The sequence below is a fragment of the Apium graveolens genome, chromosome 10, assembly GCF_009905375.1.
Source record: "Apium graveolens cultivar Ventura chromosome 10, ASM990537v1, whole genome shotgun sequence".
Classification (NCBI taxonomy): domain Eukaryota; kingdom Viridiplantae; phylum Streptophyta; class Magnoliopsida; order Apiales; family Apiaceae; genus Apium; species Apium graveolens.
Genome location: NC_133656.1, coordinates 103,076,984 through 103,098,718, shown reverse-complemented (window position 1 = coordinate 103,098,718; position 21,735 = coordinate 103,076,984). Strand labels below are relative to the sequence as shown.

At 33.3% G+C, this 21,735-nt stretch overlaps 1 protein-coding gene across 1 annotated transcript; it reads right to left on the bottom strand.

Moving 5' to 3' along the window:
• Positions 1-6: 6 nt before the first annotated feature.
• LOC141690051 (DExH-box ATP-dependent RNA helicase DExH11) lies at positions 7-20,943 on the bottom strand. Its single transcript, XM_074494635.1, has 24 exons — positions 20,815-20,943; positions 20,575-20,722; positions 18,637-18,894; positions 18,129-18,389; positions 17,895-17,960; positions 17,567-17,642; positions 16,574-16,797; positions 16,352-16,459; positions 15,908-16,009; positions 15,529-15,729; positions 15,198-15,308; positions 14,566-14,633; positions 11,863-12,238; positions 10,396-10,551; positions 10,200-10,310; positions 10,001-10,054; positions 8,691-8,948; positions 6,109-6,218; positions 5,451-5,604; positions 3,910-4,360; positions 1,880-2,094; positions 1,558-1,796; positions 753-879; positions 7-393 (listed from the first exon to the last, which is right to left on the bottom strand). The coding sequence occupies exons 2-24, from the start codon at positions 20,707-20,709 to the stop codon at positions 181-183; spliced, it is 4,074 nt and encodes a 1,357-aa protein (XP_074350736.1). The 5' UTR covers positions 20,710-20,722; positions 20,815-20,943; the 3' UTR covers positions 7-180.
• Positions 20,944-21,735: the final 792 nt, after the last annotated feature.

Below are 21,735 nucleotides of genomic sequence, written 5' to 3'. Positions count from 1 at the left end.
GTAAAGTAATTGGTACAACAGTGAATATTTCTATTATAATTTATAAACGTCACGTTGCAGTTATTGAATCTAATACACTGCCTCAGTCTGGTAAACACATGAACCCTCAATATGTACAAGGGCAGTAATGTACAGAACTTGCAAACTTCAACCTGATCACACTAATTAGCAGACATTATATCACACTCCCGTAATGTACAAACTAGCAGCAAAAACAATATCACGTTTTATTGCATTGGAAGCAATTTCCATCTTTTTGTGAAGTGCAGAATTACCCATAATTGCAGCAGCATTTCTAAATTCACGGCATGTCTCATCCAACCTAACTATGGTCCTCACTATCAGGCCTTCAGGAACATCCGTAAGTTCACAGATATCAGCAAATGGGGTTCCCTGCAATAAGAAAGAGAAAAAAAAAATAAAAATATTTTCCTCCCAGAACTCATTCCGAAAGTGGAATGAAAATGAATGCGAGGGTGAGGAAAATTTAAAAGTTAATATTACCAATATACTCTTACTACGTAGATTTTAAATTTCTAAATAAAAGGATAAAGTTGTAATTAACAATTAATCATATACTTCACTTCCAACTCGGGAGCACATGAATGCAGGTAGTTTGACAATAATTTTTAAACTTGCACACACTCCACTTCGTTCAATTCTTCTAACATTCCTCTGATTTCCACCCTTATCAACTCGAAGGCAAGTGAGAAAATTAAATAAATTAACTAAATAAAAAATCGTAGATGTACCTTTGCCCATTCGTACACTACTTCAACAAGGCCAAACTTAAGATTCTCTCGAGCATACTCCTGGGGATCTATCTGCAGCTTGAACTGTGCTTGAAGCTCCCCCAGTCTTATAGCCGTGTTGTACAATCTGTCCGAATATAAATTTTATGTGACAGGTTATCCCCGAGTGGTAAGATGAAATTTCGATTATTCATTATATATATATATATATATACGTAATGGAAAATTATTGCCCTTTATCTGAGAAATGGTTTCTGAGCCGTTGGATGAATGGTTCGGATTAAAACTAATTTTTTTTATTTGCTGCTATTGTTTAGTGTGTTAAGTAGAAAAACTGCAGCAAGAGAGTGAACCCTAAATCATCACCTGTACACCCCTATACTTTCATGAAATGTCAAGGGTCAATGTATAATTAATCCTATATATATATATATATATATATATAGAGAGAGAGAGAGAGAGAGAGAGAGAGAGAGAGAGAGAGAGAGTTATATGAGTGTGTGTGTGTATATATATATATTCCTTCTTATCTTTTAAGTTTATATATTTTTAATAAAATTTAACATTTGAAGTATACTTACAAGTTAAAATTTTGGTGTGCAGATGAGGATTTAGGGTTCACTCACTTGCCCGCTATTTTTGTACGTCGTAAGAGTGTGCTTACCACACCAAACAATCATGGCAAGTTAAAAAAATTATTATATATATAGCTAATGATGGCTGGGTTGATAATTTCCTACCATGTCCAGGAGATGTTAATCTTAGATGTACCAAATAAATAGAATGATCAGTAAAATAAAGTAACCTCTTTTTGGCCTCTGAGAGCTTAGGAGTGAGAGAAGGTTCTGAAGCATTCCTCTGCTGAAACACAAAGGCTGACATTATTGCCACCGCTTCTTCTGGTTCTAGATCATCTAGCTGGTTCTCAAACAAGCATTCGGTGGATATCAGCTCCTCCCCAGAATTCATTTCACAAGCAACACGGCCTTTTATCTGAACGACGAGGAAAGAATCTATACATCCAATTTCCTTCAGAACATCAATCTGCAACATAAATAATGTCAATTGACTTATATACACTGCTGCCAGAAAGTAAACAACATATATACGATTTCAGGGAGACATACCCGTCCTTGAAAATCTGGCATCTGCTGAAGTGCTTCATCTGACATTTCAAACTTTAGAGCTTTAACTTCCTCTTTATGCTTCTTCACCTCTTTTGCTAACTTAATGTGCTCCTCCAACTTAACACACCCGTGACACTTATTTTGTGTCATCTTTTGCAGTAGGGCACACCACTTGTAGTATGCCTCCACAACATTCATATCATTTAGCTTTAATTCTGAACCCACCAAAAAAGAAGAAAAGGTAAAGAAAACATTATAATTACACTAAGTTTACCAAAAAGAAGAAGAGGTAAAATATTATCTATCCAAAAAAGGTGCCTAACAATTGAATACTTATGAAATCGGGGAAAAAAATTCAGTACAACAATAACAATGTACACAAAAAGGTGCCTAACTACTTGTCGTTAACATATCCACTATCAGGTTGAAGTACCATTTTTATTTCTGCGACCAGATATCAAGCTTGCTTTTTGGCAGGTAAACTTAAAAATATAATAAGAATCATGTGAATGACAAAAGAGGTAATTATTTAGTCATTAAAATAAAACGAAAGAATTATGGAATAAGAGAGGGTCTTATAACTATTGCAACACTAAAAAATGCAAAATGCATGCTGCATCTTAGTTTCCTGCTTTCCTTTGGGTCCTGTAATATACACCGTATGCTCGAATTTTTGTTATTAACAAATCCACCCAACAATTCCCATATCTTAGGATGTCTAAATCATTCAACATATAACACTTGCTGAATCGAGAAAAACTATTGGATTAATAATTCCGGTTATTTATTTCTGTTATGCATATTTCAGTGACTTTTTATTAATACAATCACAAACATCAACATTAATGTGCGGTTTGCCTATTATTTTAATAATTTATGTTCATGGTATTTGCGAGCTTCCTTGACTAAACGTGTAATAGGCTTAATATACAAACACCTTCAACAAAACCAAGAAAATTTAACAATAAGATGTTTGTGATCAGAACCTTGACGACTGGTTCCAGTTCCAATACTCTTAGTACTCCTTCAACAAATTTCTGTTTGTTTTCACCATAGGTGATTCATCTCAAGGGGTTCAAAAAGTAGAGAAACTGAAGCCAGTAGAATTCAAAAACTATAAAAGCTAAAGTGCAAGAACGCCTAATTAAAGGGACGCAAAATGCAAATTAGTCTGACCTGGACACGCATTTCCTTTGAAGCAACAATCATATATTTGCAATCTATAATCCAGAAACTTGGGAGCAATTGAGGCGATTTTATCAGGACCCATAAGAAAACAATATACCAACTAACATGTCGTACTTAAAATTTACTGATCTTTTAAATATTTTTGTCTATTTTTGGGCTTGGATTCCATCACAAAGGATTTAGAGCAAAGGTTTAATATCCGCACATTGTAGATATTCTTGTAGATAGGACCCAACAAATCATTATATCCTACGGCTTTTGCTCATCCATGTAATATATTCATTTTTCACATTAAAACAGTGCCTCTGCTTATTCATATACTTCCTCCTTTCTTATTTAAATGTCCTTTTGGACAAGAATTCAATCAGATTGACCAAATTTTGACCTAACAATTTTATTATAATTTTTAAATGTTAAGTAATAAGATTCTTTAAATATAAAATTACATTTAGTACATTATCATATACAAGTTCTTAAGATATCAAAACACTGATTAAATAACGTCAAAATTAAGTTAATATGACTGATTTATTTGTCCAAAAGGACATTTGAATAGGTAAGGGAAAAGTAATATATTTCATTTTTCCTCAATATATGTAACATCTTACGCTAAGTTTGCAAGAATGTCAATGAACATCCCCAAAGTGTTACAAAATGTGTTTGTGGCATGCAAAATAAAATTCTTCATGGCAGAATGAAGGTCTAGAGACAACTGCCCACAATTTCTGTGACAAGTTTTCAGTTTATATCATGCAAACATAGAGAACATAGATTCCTATTTCCTACAGCTGAGATACTAATTATAACAAGACAGTGGTTCACTGTAGAAACTAGAAAAATACCTTTAATTGGGTCTAGTGCAGGAGGATATCTTCCATCAGATTTCTTCTCCAAGAGTTGTTGTACGGTCTTGGAATAAGCCGCACTACTAACATCTTCCAATAGCCGAACTTGGTCAATTTTTAATTTGCAATTACATATACATAAAAATTCTGTTCCCTCGATTCCTCGAACCTCATAATTCACCCCAGCAGCGTTGCCACGGTGTGGTAATTTTATGTTGATCACACCTGATCCTTTTCGAGAAGAGACAGACGAAAAGTAGTCGTCTTCAAGTCCCCGTTTTGCTTTAGGTACCAATATCTGAAAATCACCACTGTTTTTATGTTGATCGCCACTATTAAGAGGAGCTTGTAATGTCAGGGGTAAATCAGGTGTGATAACTAGAACTATGTACTGTTTGCTGTTCAAAGAAGGTGCTTTTACTATGACTCCAAGTAAGTGATCTTGTACCTATAATATAACAATGATATGGCTCCTATTAGAATTTATGTTAAAATTTATGACAAGTACATAAATATATATTGGATAACTCATAACAGTAAAATGATAGCATGGTATTACAAAATCAATTGAACACAGCACACAACAATTATAGATGCAACCAACAGTCAACACACACCCATGCATAGAGAGATCAATAACAGGAAAATGAAAATAAGCAACACTGGGACTTCAGTATTTCATCTATTCCTGAATATAAAATACACGACCATATTCAACACGTATGCATGCTGGACAACTGCATTATGCAACTGCAAAAAATCAACCATACATATTATCTTAGTCGAATTTAAGACCCTAGTTGTGTAAACTAAATTTTTTAACAGGACTAATATTAATAAGCAAACTCTAACAGACTAAAGCCTGTTGTCCGTTAATTCTTATTGATCACATGCTTTAACCTAATTTAAAAAACTTATAAAAGAAAAATTAATGGATAAATTAAAAGATAAGAAAACAGATGATGAGAAAGAAATAGGTCTATCCCTAAAGAGTAGTTCTATGTTCAAACTGACCATAACCCGCTCTTTGGAAAGTTTGGATCACATTGCACACGCTGAGACACTCTACCAGTGGAAATAGTGTCAACATCGACTATACAGTAACCAACTTTGTGAAAAGGTTTTTATTTTCCAGTTTGTAAGGAAACATTCTTACTGGAATCATTTACAACATCTTTTTCTCAAGTAGATTAATGATTTACAGCAAAAATAAATTCTTATTAACAATTTGTCAGATGTATTATGAGTTTTAAGACAAATTTGGTGAATATTTAAGGCTTCATTAGAGTTTAAATGGGGTTTTTAAACTTACAACTTAGAGATTAAAGGATAAAGTGCATAATTATAAAGTATATATACTGATGTCAATATACAGTACGTGATATCTAGGTATATATAGGAATCAAGGTATACCAAATACCAAGATGTAGTGAATATATTAGCACTAGCCACTTGAGCTTTTTTCAGATTATTTCAAAAAAAAACATGTGTACATGACATGATACTAATAGGAAATGGAAGGAACAGGCAAGACTCACGGATTGTGACTTCACCACCACAACTCTTCCAGGAACAAGATACTGTTGAGAAACTGGGGACTTCATAACTGCCTCTGATATTTCAGTGTTATATTTCTGAGCCTCAGAGTACAATTCATAATATTCCTCAATAGCCGGTTCACCTTTTATACATCTACATGAAGAAGAAATTTACAGTTATTTAACATTAGCGCTTTACATTGTTAGATAGATTGATAGGCAAATAGTACATGCATAAGATGTTTTTCCATCCACAACTCCAATGCAAACCATACAGTGCTCAAATTATAAATAAACAGTATGCGCGTTGATAGGCAATAGAATTTAATCGTACAATACTTCAGAATAACTATAGGCAAAGTAATGTATCAACTGCCAAAATCCCTCTTGACAGATTTATACAAAGTCAGAGCCAAATTGTACTATTATGACTTGTATCATGCACACATGTACTTGAGACTATGCTGTCACTTTCGGTAATTTTCTTGTTGGAAGAAAAGAAACAAAGATGAGTACAACATCGACAGCCTTGCCTACCCAAAAAAACATGTTAATCTATCTGGAAAAGGGGTTCAGAATAGAAGCTCAATTAGTGAACAAGTTCAGCTACAATGCATCTAGAAACACCATAAGTTGAGGAACTTAATGGTAAACTTACTCGATGGCTTTTGTTGGCTGAGCAAGTTTTCGCATTAAAAGTTGTTGCTGCTCTGGAAGCTTTTTCTGAGCATGAAACTCAGCAAAACTTCTTTTTAGCATGTCCTCGACCTGCATCGCATATCAACATCAACATCAGCAAAAGGACTCCACGAAACTGACAACTGGGAAATATATATGACGTTACAGTGCCAATCAGAAATCTGAGCACTTTAATGTACAATTACATGCATAATTACAGACTTCCAGTGCGTCAAAAAACATAGTAGTCAGGTAAAAGGATTTACTTGCACAAGATAGATTGTTCAGCTATACAATTATACTCTGAGAGAGAGGGGGGAAGGGAGGGAGAGGTAAATTGTTTGGAAAACATTCCATGCTGAGCAAGGCTTTCAACAACAATCCAAACGAAAATTTAGGCGTCGCCTCGAAGATCTGCTGCTAGGGATTCTAACTCTTAAGCAGCAGAATAATTTTAATCTGCTTAGTAGTGCAGGTTAAAGCTTAAACGAAATTGACCAATGTAGAGCTTAAAAGTAATGTCACAAGTGCGGAGGTGCCAAATTGTATTCAATCCAATCTGGTCCCGCTATAACACCTCTCTAAAAGTCATAAAACTCGCTGTAAAATACTACTGACAGCAACTGATGTTTAGTAGTAGTTTAAGCTTTGAAAAATGGTTTCGTAGGGTCACCTAAGAGTATTTCTTCTTGTTCTTATTCCCAGATGCAAAAGTGGTACAGGTTCAATGTAACTAAGGGGGTTTTAGAGACCTACAAGTTGTTAAATTTGAACTATTATGGAGAAAGAGAAAATGAAACAATATTCTAGAATTATTTGATGTGAAGATGCATCTACTTTTAGTGTGGGGGGGGGGAGTTTATATTTCTATTTTTTAGTGCTGAACTGTATGACCCTTAAGAAAAGCAGTTCAGAGCAAATATATTACCCTACTTTGGAAAGCAATTTACATTATCTCATTTGAGAGGCGTGCTGATCCACTAATCCAACCCATGGATGATTAAACAATATCCAGCATTAACTTTCACTTAATATCAGAAGCATACAAGACAATGGGTATGTTACATTGGGGGGGGGGGGGGTAGTAATCAAACATTCAAACCCGCGCTGAATGATGTGGAGAGTCTCTTGTGCAATACATGCACACAGCTATTGCCTCACATCAGCTCATCGGGCATTTTAATACTTTAGGCATAACATGTCTAAATTCTAATAATGCATAGATAGCAACAGAAGCTTGTATTTGTCATCAGGAGTGTCAGAATGTTGTGTCTCAATCAGGTGGTCTTTAGTCTCGGGTATCCTATATAAGTAAACACATTATGCTTGTGTCAACTCTCAAGGGGTTGATTGAATGGTAAGGTTTTTGACGAGTATCTGAATCTAAATTGTTCAATCTTTCTGTATGTGATGTTCGGCATTGTATATGCACCCAAAACAAAGCATGTTTTCCAGCTCATTAAATGTGGAGTATGAGTGTTCATAAGGTCCCAGCTCGTGTAAAATAAAAAAATGGAAAAATGTTCAAGTACATAAAAATTAAACCTTAAGAGTAAATATAATGATCTCATCGATTATTATATTTACTCTTGAACATAATAAATACAAGTTATGTAGTTGTATAGATACCGGGTTCCATTATTTGATTGCCTATGTAGTTGTATATCCATATTTACTTTACCTAATATTTTGAATTTAAGGTGAAATATAATAAAATAAAAAATGGAAAAATGTTCAAGTACATAAAAATTAAACCTTAAGAGTAAATATAATGATCTCATCGATTACTATATTTACTCTTAAACATAATAAATATAACTTATGTAGTTGTATAGATACCGGGTTCCATTATTTGATAGCCTATGTAGTTGTATATCCATATTTACTTTACCTAATATTTTAAATTTAAGGTGAAAATATACAACACTCTGAAGTTTCAATGTATGTATTTTAGGAAAATTTCTCCTCCGTGCAAATAAAAGTAAGCAGATCGGCACGGCAATTTGAATGTCCTTGATTCCTCAATTTTAATAGTAGAGAATGATACCAAGAGTAATGCTTATGTTTAGGATTTTTACTTAACTTGCGAGTTTTAAGATCCCAGTTCATGGCAGAGTGAAACTTTTATTTCTTTTTGAAGTTAAATAATTGTGAAATGAGATTAAAGCTCTGTGTTGCATTTATACTTTATAGTGTATCAGTTCCTTATTCATTTCTTTCATCTTTCGTTCTACACCACAAGCGTCGCGCATCTCAAACTCAGAACATGCCTAAACCATGATTCACCAAAATCTGTACATTGCCCATACAAACCAACAATCACTCTATTATGCTGCAGTAGTAAGAAAAATGTTACGTTTATGTCTCTCCTTGTGAATGAAACAATTCGAACAACCTTGACATAGAGAAGGATTAAATAAGATAAGCTAAAAGTATATGCGAGAAGAGAAAGCATAACCGAGCAGCAATCTAGTAGTTTGGTCTTCATAGATGAAAGAAACTGATCAATGGAGTAATATTAAGAGCATCTACACAATTAAGATATTGCTTGTATATTAGTACCTTTAATTCTTCAACACGAAGGAGATGCATAATCATGATGTAGGTCAATCGAAATTGAGATTCAAGCCTCGTTGCACTACCAATTATGACATTCTTCATATCCTTCTCTTCAGGGATTTCATCACGACACATCACAACCACTGTACCAATCTTATCCAGTCCCCTCCTTCCAGCACGGCCAGCCATCTGAGTATATTCTCCTGGGAGTAATTGTCTAAATTCCTTTCCATCAAATTTCCGTAATGTGTCAAACACAACCTGTGAATTTTGAATGCAAATAAACTTTCAGATCATAAAGAAAACTAATGTTCTGATTGGCTTGGCAATTAACCTCAAAAAATTCAGTAAGATGCCAGAAATGGCAAAACCCATATAAACAGGCGCAAAGCGATAATATTCTCCTGTTTATTTGTTGGGTTAATACAATTATTACTTCACTTATATATATATATATATATATATATTATATATACATATACACATATACATATACATATATGAATGTGTGTGTGAAAACCACAACTTCACTCAAGGATGTTAAACTTTTTTTTTGACAGGAAGGATGTTAAATTTTTGTATCGTAAATTAACACAAGTGTTCTGTTCAAGAAGATTGGCCAATTTTATACATGATTTAAGGGGGCCGTCAACCCAGTTGTAATGCAAGAACATGTCTGCGTAGCACCAGCTACCACTTGGAAATTGATAGGTGAGATGAATCTAATCTAGTAACTGGACAGACACAATCTCAAGACAATAGCTACTAGTATTCACAGAAAATATACAATCAACCTAATTTCACGTGAACCAGTATTATTAGCAGATATTAAATAAGACTTACTGAAAAGAGGCTTTCTTAATAAATTAAATTGATATCAAGTAAAAATGATAGACTTCTTAGGACTTCTTGCAGATAATGGTATACTCTAAGCTATATGAATACAGTTGTATAATACCAGCATGGATTAAGGATTATATTTCAGGCCACTAAGAGATTAAGATCAAATAATACAACCTTAAGCTGATAATAACATGAATTTAGCAATATGCAGTATGCACAGTTATACTCTTATCAGACCCAAACTGATACACCAATTGTTTTGGCCTCCATTACTATTAAGAGAATGCTAAAGTTTTCAAAGTTACACTTTGAAAGTAACAATTTCATCCTTTAAATATGTTATCACCGGTATAAATATGTTAAAATACAGATGATATCATTAAGCCCAAATCTTAAGTATTAAAAAAAAGGTCACATGGTTTCCTGTGAGATGAAAGTATCAGAAAGGAGTGCAATGATCAAGATCTTACCGTCCTAGCCGGCGCATTTACACCCATCGCAAATGTTTCTGTTGAAAATAAAATCTACAGAGACGATGAAAGTAAAATCAATAAGGAAAGATGTAATTGCATCAAAGAGCATCTCGAGCTCCTCCTTAACAATTAGAAGAAAAGATTCTCATACAGTTTGTTTATCTTTCTTTTTTTGATAAGCAGTAACAAGTATTACCTTAATGACACCACGGCAGAAAAGCATTTCAACTACCTCCTTAACAATTGGAAGTAGTCCTGCATGATGCACACCAATGCCTCGACGTAGAAGGTTTTGGAGTCTAACAACCTATACTATGCAAAAAAAAAAGTTAGTCCACTGACTATTAAATTACTCAGTAAAAGCTTTGTGCCAAAAATGGGTATTAAATTACCTGGGGTAAGTTCCTGTCAGATCCTTTCAGTCGTGAAAATGCTTTGTCACAAAAAATGCGAATGTCACTTTTTTCAGAACTACTTGTGAGGTCAACCCCATTCATATGATCAGCTGATTTATCACAACGATTTTTTGAAAAACAGAATATAACCACCTAGAATCAAATATTCAGACAGATGCTTGATTGAGAACAAGGTTCAGAATATAAAATATCACGTATTCAAAGAAGCCAAGATAAAAGGGCGAATAATTTATATAACTGTCCTGGTGTGAGACTGTGTGTGCGCATATGATAATTCTAGTAAACTAAACCTTTTAAATATTTAAGAACCATAAACGAACTTAAAGATTGCCAAACTTTCGAGAGCTTGATGACAAATCGGAAATAAACAAAAAAAGTGCAATAATTTTAATTTGCATCGCAAAATGTAAAAAGTTATGCTTTAGCTCGACTTTCCTTACCATAGGGATGGCAATCGGGTCGGATCAGATCGGATATTGCAGAATCCATATCCAAACCCGAAAATTTTATCCATACCCGAACCCGACCCGAACCCGAAAAATACCCGAAAATGAATACCCGAACCCGATCCATCGGATTTCGGATCGGATTCGGGTATACCCGAAACCCGAAATTTTTTGAATTGGATATTCATACCCGAACCCGAACCCGAATCCGAAATCTGAAAATTTGTATAATTATTGATATTACAAGTGTTTGGGATCGAACACGCGACTTGTAAAGAAAGAGTTTTAACGTGTCATCTTCAACCACTACACCACATCATTTATTGTGTTATTATATATAACTGATATTTAAAAAATCAACTCAATTGATACCCAGTTTTTTAGATTTTTTGTTAAAAGATGTTTTGTTAACCTTATAAACCTTATCACTAGTTTAAATGATTGAATAAATATATTTAATTAAACTTTATAATTAGTTAATTTTTAACATAAATATAAAAATATATGTTCTAAAAATTATATAATAATATGTATAATGTATATTATTAATATATATATATTATAATATATATATTATAATATATATATATATATTATAATATTATAATGTCTAATATATAAAATTCTAATATTATATATATAATTAATAAATATATAATAATTCGGGTTTTTTTCGGATTTCGGGTTCAGATCGGGTTCGGATAGAGTTTCGGATTTCGGATCGGGTTTCAGATCGGTATACCTAATATCCAAATCCAAAAATTTTCGGGTTTAAAAATTAAATCCATATCCAAATCCAAATCCAAAAAATCGGGTTCGGTAAATCCAAAATTTCGGATTTCGGATCGGGTATCCGTCGGATCGGATTATTTTGCCATCCCTACCTAACCATGCTCTGTAAATGAGTATTCCAAGATGCCACGAGTATATCTTTGTGGTGTACATGTAAGTAGGAAAATTTGACTATAGCATAGAAGGACGAATAGACTAAACATACAGGTAACAGTGACAACTTTGTGAGTTTATTAATAAGCAACAACCACAAAGAAGCTTCTGATCTCCTTGACCCCCAGTTGTTCTGGTGACCCCCATTGTTTTGGTGCCCCCATCCCCCAAGATTTTGGGGTCCAGAATGTTTATTCTGTTTGCCTCTAATAGAACTTTCCCGTTTTTGAGTTCGAGCAACATCATGGGATACTGAAGGTCCAGAAGTATATTTTCCAGAACCACCAACAGTGCTCGTGCTTTTCTTTTTGTATGCATCTTTGGCAGCTTTATATCCCGGGGAAAGAAACTTTTCATTCTCACAAACTTTGAAAAACTCCCCATTGTAAAATATACAGTGTTCTAATGGAACTGGTCTTCTGGTTGTCCTGATAACAAAAGTAGCAACTTATGTAAGTTCGACAAGCATTTCATCATCTTATACATAACAGCAGAAATCGTTCTCAGTTCATGCTATGAACATAATAAAATATGTAAACAATATGCAGACATGTAAATTGTTATGTTTATACAAAAGATGTTGGTTTTCATTATGTATATTTGCTTACAAAGTGAGAATGCAGTAATGCACATGATTTCAATTGAAGACAAGCTTTACACAGAACATAAATAGTAACAATTCTAAATTATGACGAGGAAAATTGAAATATCATATAATAATATATGGAAGAAATCTTCTTGCTATCAGTAGATACACAATACAACATCAGAACTAAGCCGATCGGAAAATTCATTTGTACTTAGCTTATGCCTGTGCAATGCATGAAGTATTTATATATTTTTATTTTATTTTATTACATAAAACATTTGTATTGATATTATACTTTTATTGAATATTTTGATCGAAATGTATCAATTTACTCCACTCCATTATTATCTTATGTGGTGATAAGCAAGTTTAGGATTTAGTTTTCAAACGTTTTTACTGATTTTTAAATTAAATAAGATTTTTTTACTGATATTCCTCTGTGTTCGTATTCCCTAATTTTTTTATGGTCAATAAAAGAAACACCCACACATACTCCACTAACTTCAACCATTTTGAAGTTGAAAGAATTGTTTACTAATTTTCTTCTTTGTGCTATTGTTCCTTGGATTTTTGTTATAGTCAATTAAAAAAAATAATGTATACCTCTACCAAATTTGAATTTCTTACATCCTCTATTAAAGGATGTTACAATAAAGCCTCTATGAATTAATAACCTTAGGACGTTAGAATTTAAATAATAACCAAGATTCAACATATTATGTTGGGAGTTGGACCGACAAAACTATTAGTTTGTTGACATTTTTATTAATTTTATCAAGATTCTACTCTTGTAAATCATTCCATTTTCTAATAGCCCCTTCATAAGGTTAAGTATTTTGTTATATCTATTTTTTACTGATTTCAGATTGAATAAGAATCTTGACCGGTTCCCTCTATAGCCTATTATTCTTTAGCTTTTGTTATGATCAATTACAAATATTTAAATATTAAAAAAAACAATTCCACCGAATTTGAACTACCAATTTCTTACACTATACTCCAGATATTTTAGTTGAAGAAGAGAACAAAAGAAAAGGTGAAAGAAAAGAAGCAAAAAGATTTTTTTTTTTTTAAACTTTTTTCTTGTGTTTTTTGTACAAGGGAGGAGAAATTTTGAAACAAAGGGCATAGAGGGGATTATTTAAAAAGGTTTGTGAAAGCTTCCCTCCAAAATTATCCCAACTCAGGATTTCTAAAAATTCTCTTCTTTTCGCTTCAAAATTAAAAAAATGCCGGATCCTACAAATTAAAATTTAAAACTTTCCATTTTTTTCTCGTCTTCTCCACCATTTTTAAACTCAGAAGCACTATAATAGTATCAATTTTTTTATTTGACACAAATTTTATTAATATATCTATTGGAACGTGTAATTAGAAATGCTCCACATTTTTTATAGAAGTGATAACATTTATTTTGCTTTTCATCCTCTATGTGCCTTTATTTGTGCCATATGCATTTAAATATTCTATAATCAAAAGTATAACTAAACCCTAGAATTTATCTTAAGGAAATGATGTTGGTTATTCACACCAAACCTTGGATTTAACGTCGTGCTGAAGAAGAATTACAAAGAAAGCTAAAGTTTAACACGTTGGTGAACAAATTTCATAAGTAAGAGAAAAAAACTAACACTTACAAGTTGTTAAGGATTTGATTGACCTTGGCCCAGATATTTTTCAACACTAATATTAATATAGGAATTGATAAATAAGCTCCTGATTTTACAATTTAAGCCCGAACTAAAATGTGTTTTAATTACCCAACTATCCATGTTATCTTTATGATCGAGTTGATTATTTTCCATTTTATCATGCGTATTGGGCAATTGCGTACATCTCAATTGGATTTTAAATTACAAAATGTGGAGTTTTTTCATAAATTTGCTATATACATAGATTTGAGAATATTTACATAGAATGAAATTAATATTTGAATGACCATCAAACTATCAAAAGTTATTACATTTTTTTATGTAATTGTCAAGATTAGAAAATAGTTATTACATTTTTTATGTAATTGTCAAGATTAGAACCTTAGTCCCTTCTTATAAATATGTACATAATACTATGTAGCTGTCAGGAATCTCCCCTGAACCTACAGTAATACTTTAGATAAAACCCCTCTTACGCAAATTATATATTATATATAGAATATAAAGTAATTACCCAGTCACACGTATTTGTTTTTGCTTTGTGCGACCAATCCAATCAGCAAATTCAATTGTATTCGGTACCTGTAGATGTAAGACCAACAATATTAACATAGAGAGAAAGAACATTAACCTGCAGAAGGTACACAAAATTTCAAAATAGAGCACCCTGGCATACACTGGATCATTAAAACATGACAATTTAGCAAAATAGCATGAATAAAATGACAAAAACTAATAAAGCAATTCAAAGTAGAGAAGTATAGATATCTCGCAAGTATATCAACTGTAAAGTATCCAACAAATAGGTAAGAACCCGGAGAATACCCAAGGTAAATATATGATTTTAAACATTTAGTTAAAAAAATCACAGGTAGGGAAGGAAACCCAATTAATTGTCAGGGTAAATTTGACTGTCAAACTATGATACACGATCAATTTCAGGCATTAAAGCATCCATCCATTATGACATATCCCAACCATATAGACCAACCAACTTGTAGTTCACACAATGTAATAAATTCAGAAGAGATGCTTATTAGGCATAATTTAAGTTGATGCAACATACAGATGTGTAATTCACGATGAACTGGCATATATATAATTATCTGTGAGCACCCACACGCAACAACATATTTAAGAAATTACCGTTGCGGAAAGGAGGACGATGTTGATATGCCTTGGAAGCATTATAATAACTTCTTCCCAAACTACACCTCTTTCAACATCATTGACATAATGCACTTCATCAAATATAACCTGCCTCCGATCATATCCAGCAGTAAATCACCAAATTTTGTCATTGAATCATTAATTAAACAAGAACAAGGAGGCTAATTTGGTAATTAAAGATATAACAGACAGAGGAATCATAAAACGGAAGGCAAAGTGGGTGCGTGAGTGTTCAACAGGAGAGAACAGGAAATGGAAGAAGAAGTTCTATAGCTAATTGGATGGTACAACAAAACATGCACCTTACCCATTCAATGTCACGTATGATATCAGCACCCTTGTAAAGCATTGATCTTAAAATTTCCGTCGTCATGATGAGACATGAAGCCTCAGGCCTCAAGCTAACATCCCCGGTTAAAAGGCCAACATCGAATTTTCCACAAAAATCCCTATACTTTTGGTTGCTGATTGTTTTTATAGGAGCAGTATATACTGCTCTGGTACAATGCTGCATGGCGCACATATCAATCTTCTTATTAAGTGTTAAGACAGTGGAATCGATAAGAATACGATGATTGAAATATAGGTGATTGATATACTATGAGCAAAATGATCATGAACATATTGGAACTATAGGAACACTTTCATCTTATATAAGAGATCAAGGGAATTGATGAAAATCATACTTTTGAAGCCAGGGCAAATGCATACTCTGCAACAGCTGTCTTCCCAGCGGATGTATGAGCTGCCACAAAAACAGAGTCTCCCTTTTCAAGGTAATAAATAGCCTGAAATCATCGCAGCAGAAACAAAGGTTAGCTTAAGTTGCAGATAAAAGAACTTACAAAAGTATCTACAAAAGTATCCTGTTCAAACTGATAGAAGGCAGATCAGCAGGTAATTGCTTGGTTTCTTTACCAAAAATATACATACAGAGATGAGATAACATAGCAAAACAATTTGAGTTGATACATAGATTCACATAAAAACATCAACACTGAAAAGATAACACCATTGCTACTGTGCCACATCCTAAAACAAAGTCATTTCATCAAACCCCAGGTCCAGTGGTTTCTTAGTAATTTTAGGAGTTGCTATTCTTATAGAGGGATACATAGCACTTCTAGTACCTCTTTCTGAAAAGCATCCAGTTCAAATGGAAAATCAAGCGCCTTGTCAGGAATGAGATCATGGAAGTGCGCCGCAATACTTTCACTTCCTCCACTAACTGCCCAGGCCTGGAAATCATCAATTCATGAAGCAAGAGTATAGGGATAGAAACATTACAAAAGCTCAGGACCAATTTTTGACTTCATTAAAGCTCCTGTAAATTATATGTAAAATATTGCTACCTCTTTTTGTTGCTGTTCACTGGTGCCACTACCTTCAATTAATCCTGAAGTTGAACTTCCCGATTCAACTGACAAAATCTCATCCAAAACTGATGTCTCCACCACAGAACCACTCCCGCTTACATTCGACGTACTCTTTTCAGTTTCCGGTAGATAAGAATCCGGCTTATTAAGATCCTCAACATCAACACTAGATTCATCCTCAACATTGTCATTAGATTCACCTTTATTAAAACATTACAATTAGCATCTCAAAAATGAAAATTGATAAATATAAAAGGTGGGTGACACTGTAAGTTGTAGTTATCACTTCATAAGATATCCAGGGTTGAAAAGCTGTTCAAATAAATTAGGTATTGAGTAACATCTATGTATCAGAAAAGCAGACATGGGAGATGATCACAATCATTTTGTTTACAAGATATTGAAGTGATTAAGTACCATCACCCTTGTACTGAAAAATATTGGACATAAAATACAACAGGAGGAAGGTAACTTAAAAGCTGCAAAGATGGCGACATTTGGTAGTTATAATTTTACTTGAACCGGATTCCTTGGGAGAAAGAGTTGTGTGAAAATTTCATACAATAAAGAAGTTCTACAACTGAATTTTCTCGGCAGTTATATTTCATGTTCAACCCAAAATTACTGCCTCAAACACACACTGCAACGTTTCATAACTAATAATAAACTAATAGAGATCAACTTACTCAAAAGAACTTTTTTTAATAATCGCTCAAAATACTTTGACATCAATAATACGATATTTTCTTTTATCATAGACTTTGACATCATTTAGTTTCCCCTTTGCACCGATACTTCCATCCTACAGAACAATTACCAACCAGAATATTCAACAATATATTCTGCTATTTTATTAAGGCTATAACACTGCCTTGTGCTCTTTTAGGGTACGTTGTCTACAAATAATAAATCAAGACTTTAAAAATAAAGCTCAAAACATTGGAATATGAAAATGTAGATGACACATACCATTTCTGGCAGATTCAATAACATCCTCTTCCCATGCTCTCTTAAATAAGTCATCAAATTGCACAGACAACTGAGTCTGCAGAAACCAAATCACACAAATGTAAGTGCCTGCATATGATTTTGAAGAAAAACAAACAGCAATGACATTATAAGGGTGGGATAACTAATAAAACTAGTTCTTTAAACTTTTATCTAACATGAATTATATGTTTAGAAATATCCAGCTGTGCCTATCCTTTAAATTAATTTGCGAGGATACAAAGTAAGCATGCAAATGTCTCATTAAATAGATTAGCCAGTGGTATCACAATTATTAAACAATGATCACCTTAGCATCAGATGTACTCTCCGGTTCACCTTGATCCCGATGAACATTCCATAAGTGTAAATGTGCCTTCAAAAAGTTAAATGTATAAAAGTTGCATATTTCATATTACTGAACTTTATAAGAAGATGATATTTATAGAGAGAAAGAGGGGAAATAACAACTTCTGTGCAAAAAAAAGATGGAAATGAATAAAACAATCGCATTTCTAATTTAAATCAAATCAAGTATGTTTACCTTGAGGTTACCGAAATCCATTCCCTGTTTAAAACTCGGTGGATGGGACTGAGAGGCACCCCCAGTAAGCACCTCCTGCACCCAATCCCCACTGGTTGCACCATCAGGAAGAATCCTTCCAATGGTTTGAGAATCATTTAAACCACCAGGACGAAAAGGACGGCTGTTAATGCTTCCACGAACAAAGTCCTTTGCAGGTCCAGAAATGCGTGGCAATGCACCAGAATCCACGGACCCTACCATAAGTTCGGCTACATCAACCTAAAAAGATCCAGCTCCATAATCAAGTTGAATATAATAAGCTGTCCTCATAGGTGTGATAACCCAGAGACTACTCTGAATTATCTGGGTATCATAATCATACCTATGCTATTATATATTGACTTGTGCATTAATCGCTAACCGTACTACGCAAAACAAAAGTATAAAATTACCACACACAATAGACAAGCTCACAACATTTACTTTTTCCTATTTTTTAATTTAAATAGTGGATTATCTGTAGCACCTGTACTGAGCTGGGATCCCAGTTGTTTGGCATAGTGCTCATACTTGAACGTCTAAAAGGTAACTCCCATGTTGGAACCACGACCGATCGAGGTAATGATGGCTCCAAGTTAACTTTTGCTTTATCGAACCAGTCAAACTCCCATTGTCTTCCATCTTTGTCAGGAGAAAAGTCGTCTTCATCTAATCTTGGCAGGAGATATTTCTCTTCAATATATTCTTTTATTGAGTCTGGCGTCTCTGTAGGAAATGCAGGAGGCTGAAACACAGATAGCAACAATCAAGTACTTAAAAGCATACCATGATTGGCAATTCAGATGGAACAATTAAATATAGATAGAGGCTGCATATGGAGTGTGTATGTGTGTATGTGTGTGTGTGAGTGGAGAAAGGGCGAGAGAGACGATCATAAGGAACCATATATAAAAAGAAACGGTTATAACTCATATCTAAGTTGAAACTTGGAATACTTGTCTTTCTTTGCCTAAAATTGTACTTTAATTTAGCCTTTCTGTTAGTATTTCGGAGCAGTAAATTTTCCAGTAATTTCTTATAAGCTAGGGAAGAAACCTTGTGCACTTTATTCACCAATCTCAACAGGGTATCATTTGAATCATTTAAACTGGTCAAAATATCAATTTCGAAAGCTTTAACTTTAAAAATTGCGTAAAACATATTTAAAAATTATTAAAATTTGAAAAAAAATGGACAGTCAAATTATATATAAAGTTATATTCCTAGGTGGTATCGTGCAAAAATACAAAAGTTTTACTATATATTTAAATCAAATTTTAAAAAATAACTATAAATTTGACAACAAATAGCAAATGAATTTCTTAAATCTATATATATTATCTGAAATACTAGAATTCACAAATTTTCATTTAGTTGTAGTATTTAGAAAAAACTATAGAACTCAATAAAAGACTATTTTTACTTCCTCAGCACATATTTAGGCTTACATGTTTGATAGTTATTATTATGACTTTGGTGACTCATCCCCATTGAGAATAATGAACAAAATGTAACGAAAAAATCCCTGTATTTCCCATAATTATATACATCACATTCTAAATAACTATTTCATCTGAAATCAGCCAACAAACTGTATGTATTGCATCTCTTTACCCATCAAGAAACTACTTCAGCCGATAATCTATTTGGAAAATCTAATGTATCTTCTGACATAAATGTAAACTATTTTACCGACGGCTTGTAGGAAAATTAAATTCGCCTGCCAGCATTGATTTTACTTATTACGTTTAAATAAGAAAAAGTTACTCAAAACAGAACTTGATATATGACTTCCCTCCATAAAACTAAAATAACAAAAAAGAGTACTGATGCTTAGCTACCTACCCCGTCCACTAAGAATTATATCACTCTAATGACACGGCCAAGTATGTTAAAAAATAATTTTAATAAATTAAAAAGGTAAAAGTATTATAAAACTTATTTATGCTGTGAATCGAATTCATTGTACCAGACATATCTATAAAAACACACATGTCAGTTCATTAAGCTGCTTACATTTGCTCATTCTAATTGTCTTTCACCGCCTTCTGCCAAACTTTTCGTAACACCATAAAATAACTCGCGAAAGGATAATATAATTTAACAATGACGCAGCCAATGTGAATTGTGGAGGAAAGCAATTAGTCATAAACATATGTTATCACAACATAGAGATATATATAGAATAAACACTGCAAGCGGAATTCATTGTAACAAACACATTTATAAAAACATACAAATGTCAGTTCTTAAGTCAGTTCAATTTGCTCATTCTAACTGCCTTTCATCGTTTCGTTAAACAATAAAAACAGCTTCCGAATAAACTTAAATTTCCGCGAAAACGCAATGTCAATTGCGAAACGAAGCAATCAGCTATAAACGAATAATAGGCGTGATAGAGATATATAGGAGAAATAATACTAACAAGTATAAAGTCAGGAAGCGAATTGAGCGGATCGGAGCTTTGAACAGGAGGAAGAGGCTCGATTCTGAGATGACCGCTGTGTCCGGTGAACCCGACCCGAAAAGGAAGCTCATTTACAACATCGATTCGATTCATTTCAATTCGTTACCTGCAAATTGAAAATTTGTTAAATGAGTTAGTTAATACCATACATATGCGTGGAGAGCTATATTAATAGTGTGCGATGGCTCTCTCAATTACCAGTAGGAGAGAATTAGAATAATTATTCTGGGGTTTATAAAGTTTTTGGAATGGGGTTTTAAGTTGAAGATACTGCTGCTGTTTTCTCAGGCATCGAATTTAGGGCTAATTTGCAAATGGCGGGTTAAATTTTGTTTTAATTTGTTCGTGCAAGTGCTTTTATATGGATTTTAATTCTTGCTCCCAAGTTTTAAAAAGATGTAAAACGAGTACAAGGTGAATAAAATAGTTTCACACTTTCATTCCTAATCGTGCTCCCGAATTTTTAAAATAAACGAAAATAAGTTATCATGAATATAAATTTTACATATTTTATCTCCAAAACTTTCATCTCATTTTTGTGATGAAATTAATTTACCTCCCTATCACTTACTTTCTTCTAGGGACAGTAATTTTACCCGACCCGTTCCGATCCGTTTGAATTTATCTGAACCCGATTTTTAGATTTGGATCCGGATCTTATTTTTAGACCCGAAATAGTTTGGATCCAAATTTGGATTTTAGGTATATTGAACCGATACTGAACCCGAAATCCGTTCCAAACCCGATTTGAACCCAAAACACGAAAAAAACCCGATAGCATATTCTTATCTTACATAATCTTATAACAATAATACCTGATTTGTATACATCTAGTGTGCAAGACATGTCTGCATAATAACAAGTCTAAGTCATTTTACAGTCCTAAGATTAAGTTGTATGATAATCAATATTTGTATTTTGTAATTGTATTCCTTGAGTCTTGTAAAAATGTTTAGTAGATTAAACTAGAGGATTTTTCTGTGAGCAGTTTCAAGCTAAGGAATAAACTCTGGAAGAAGATCAAGTCATGATCATGCCCCAGAGAAAAGATGCAGAAGCTTGGAGTTGAATAATGTTGTTCTATGAAAATTTTTCCAAGTCAAGATATCGACAAGTCAT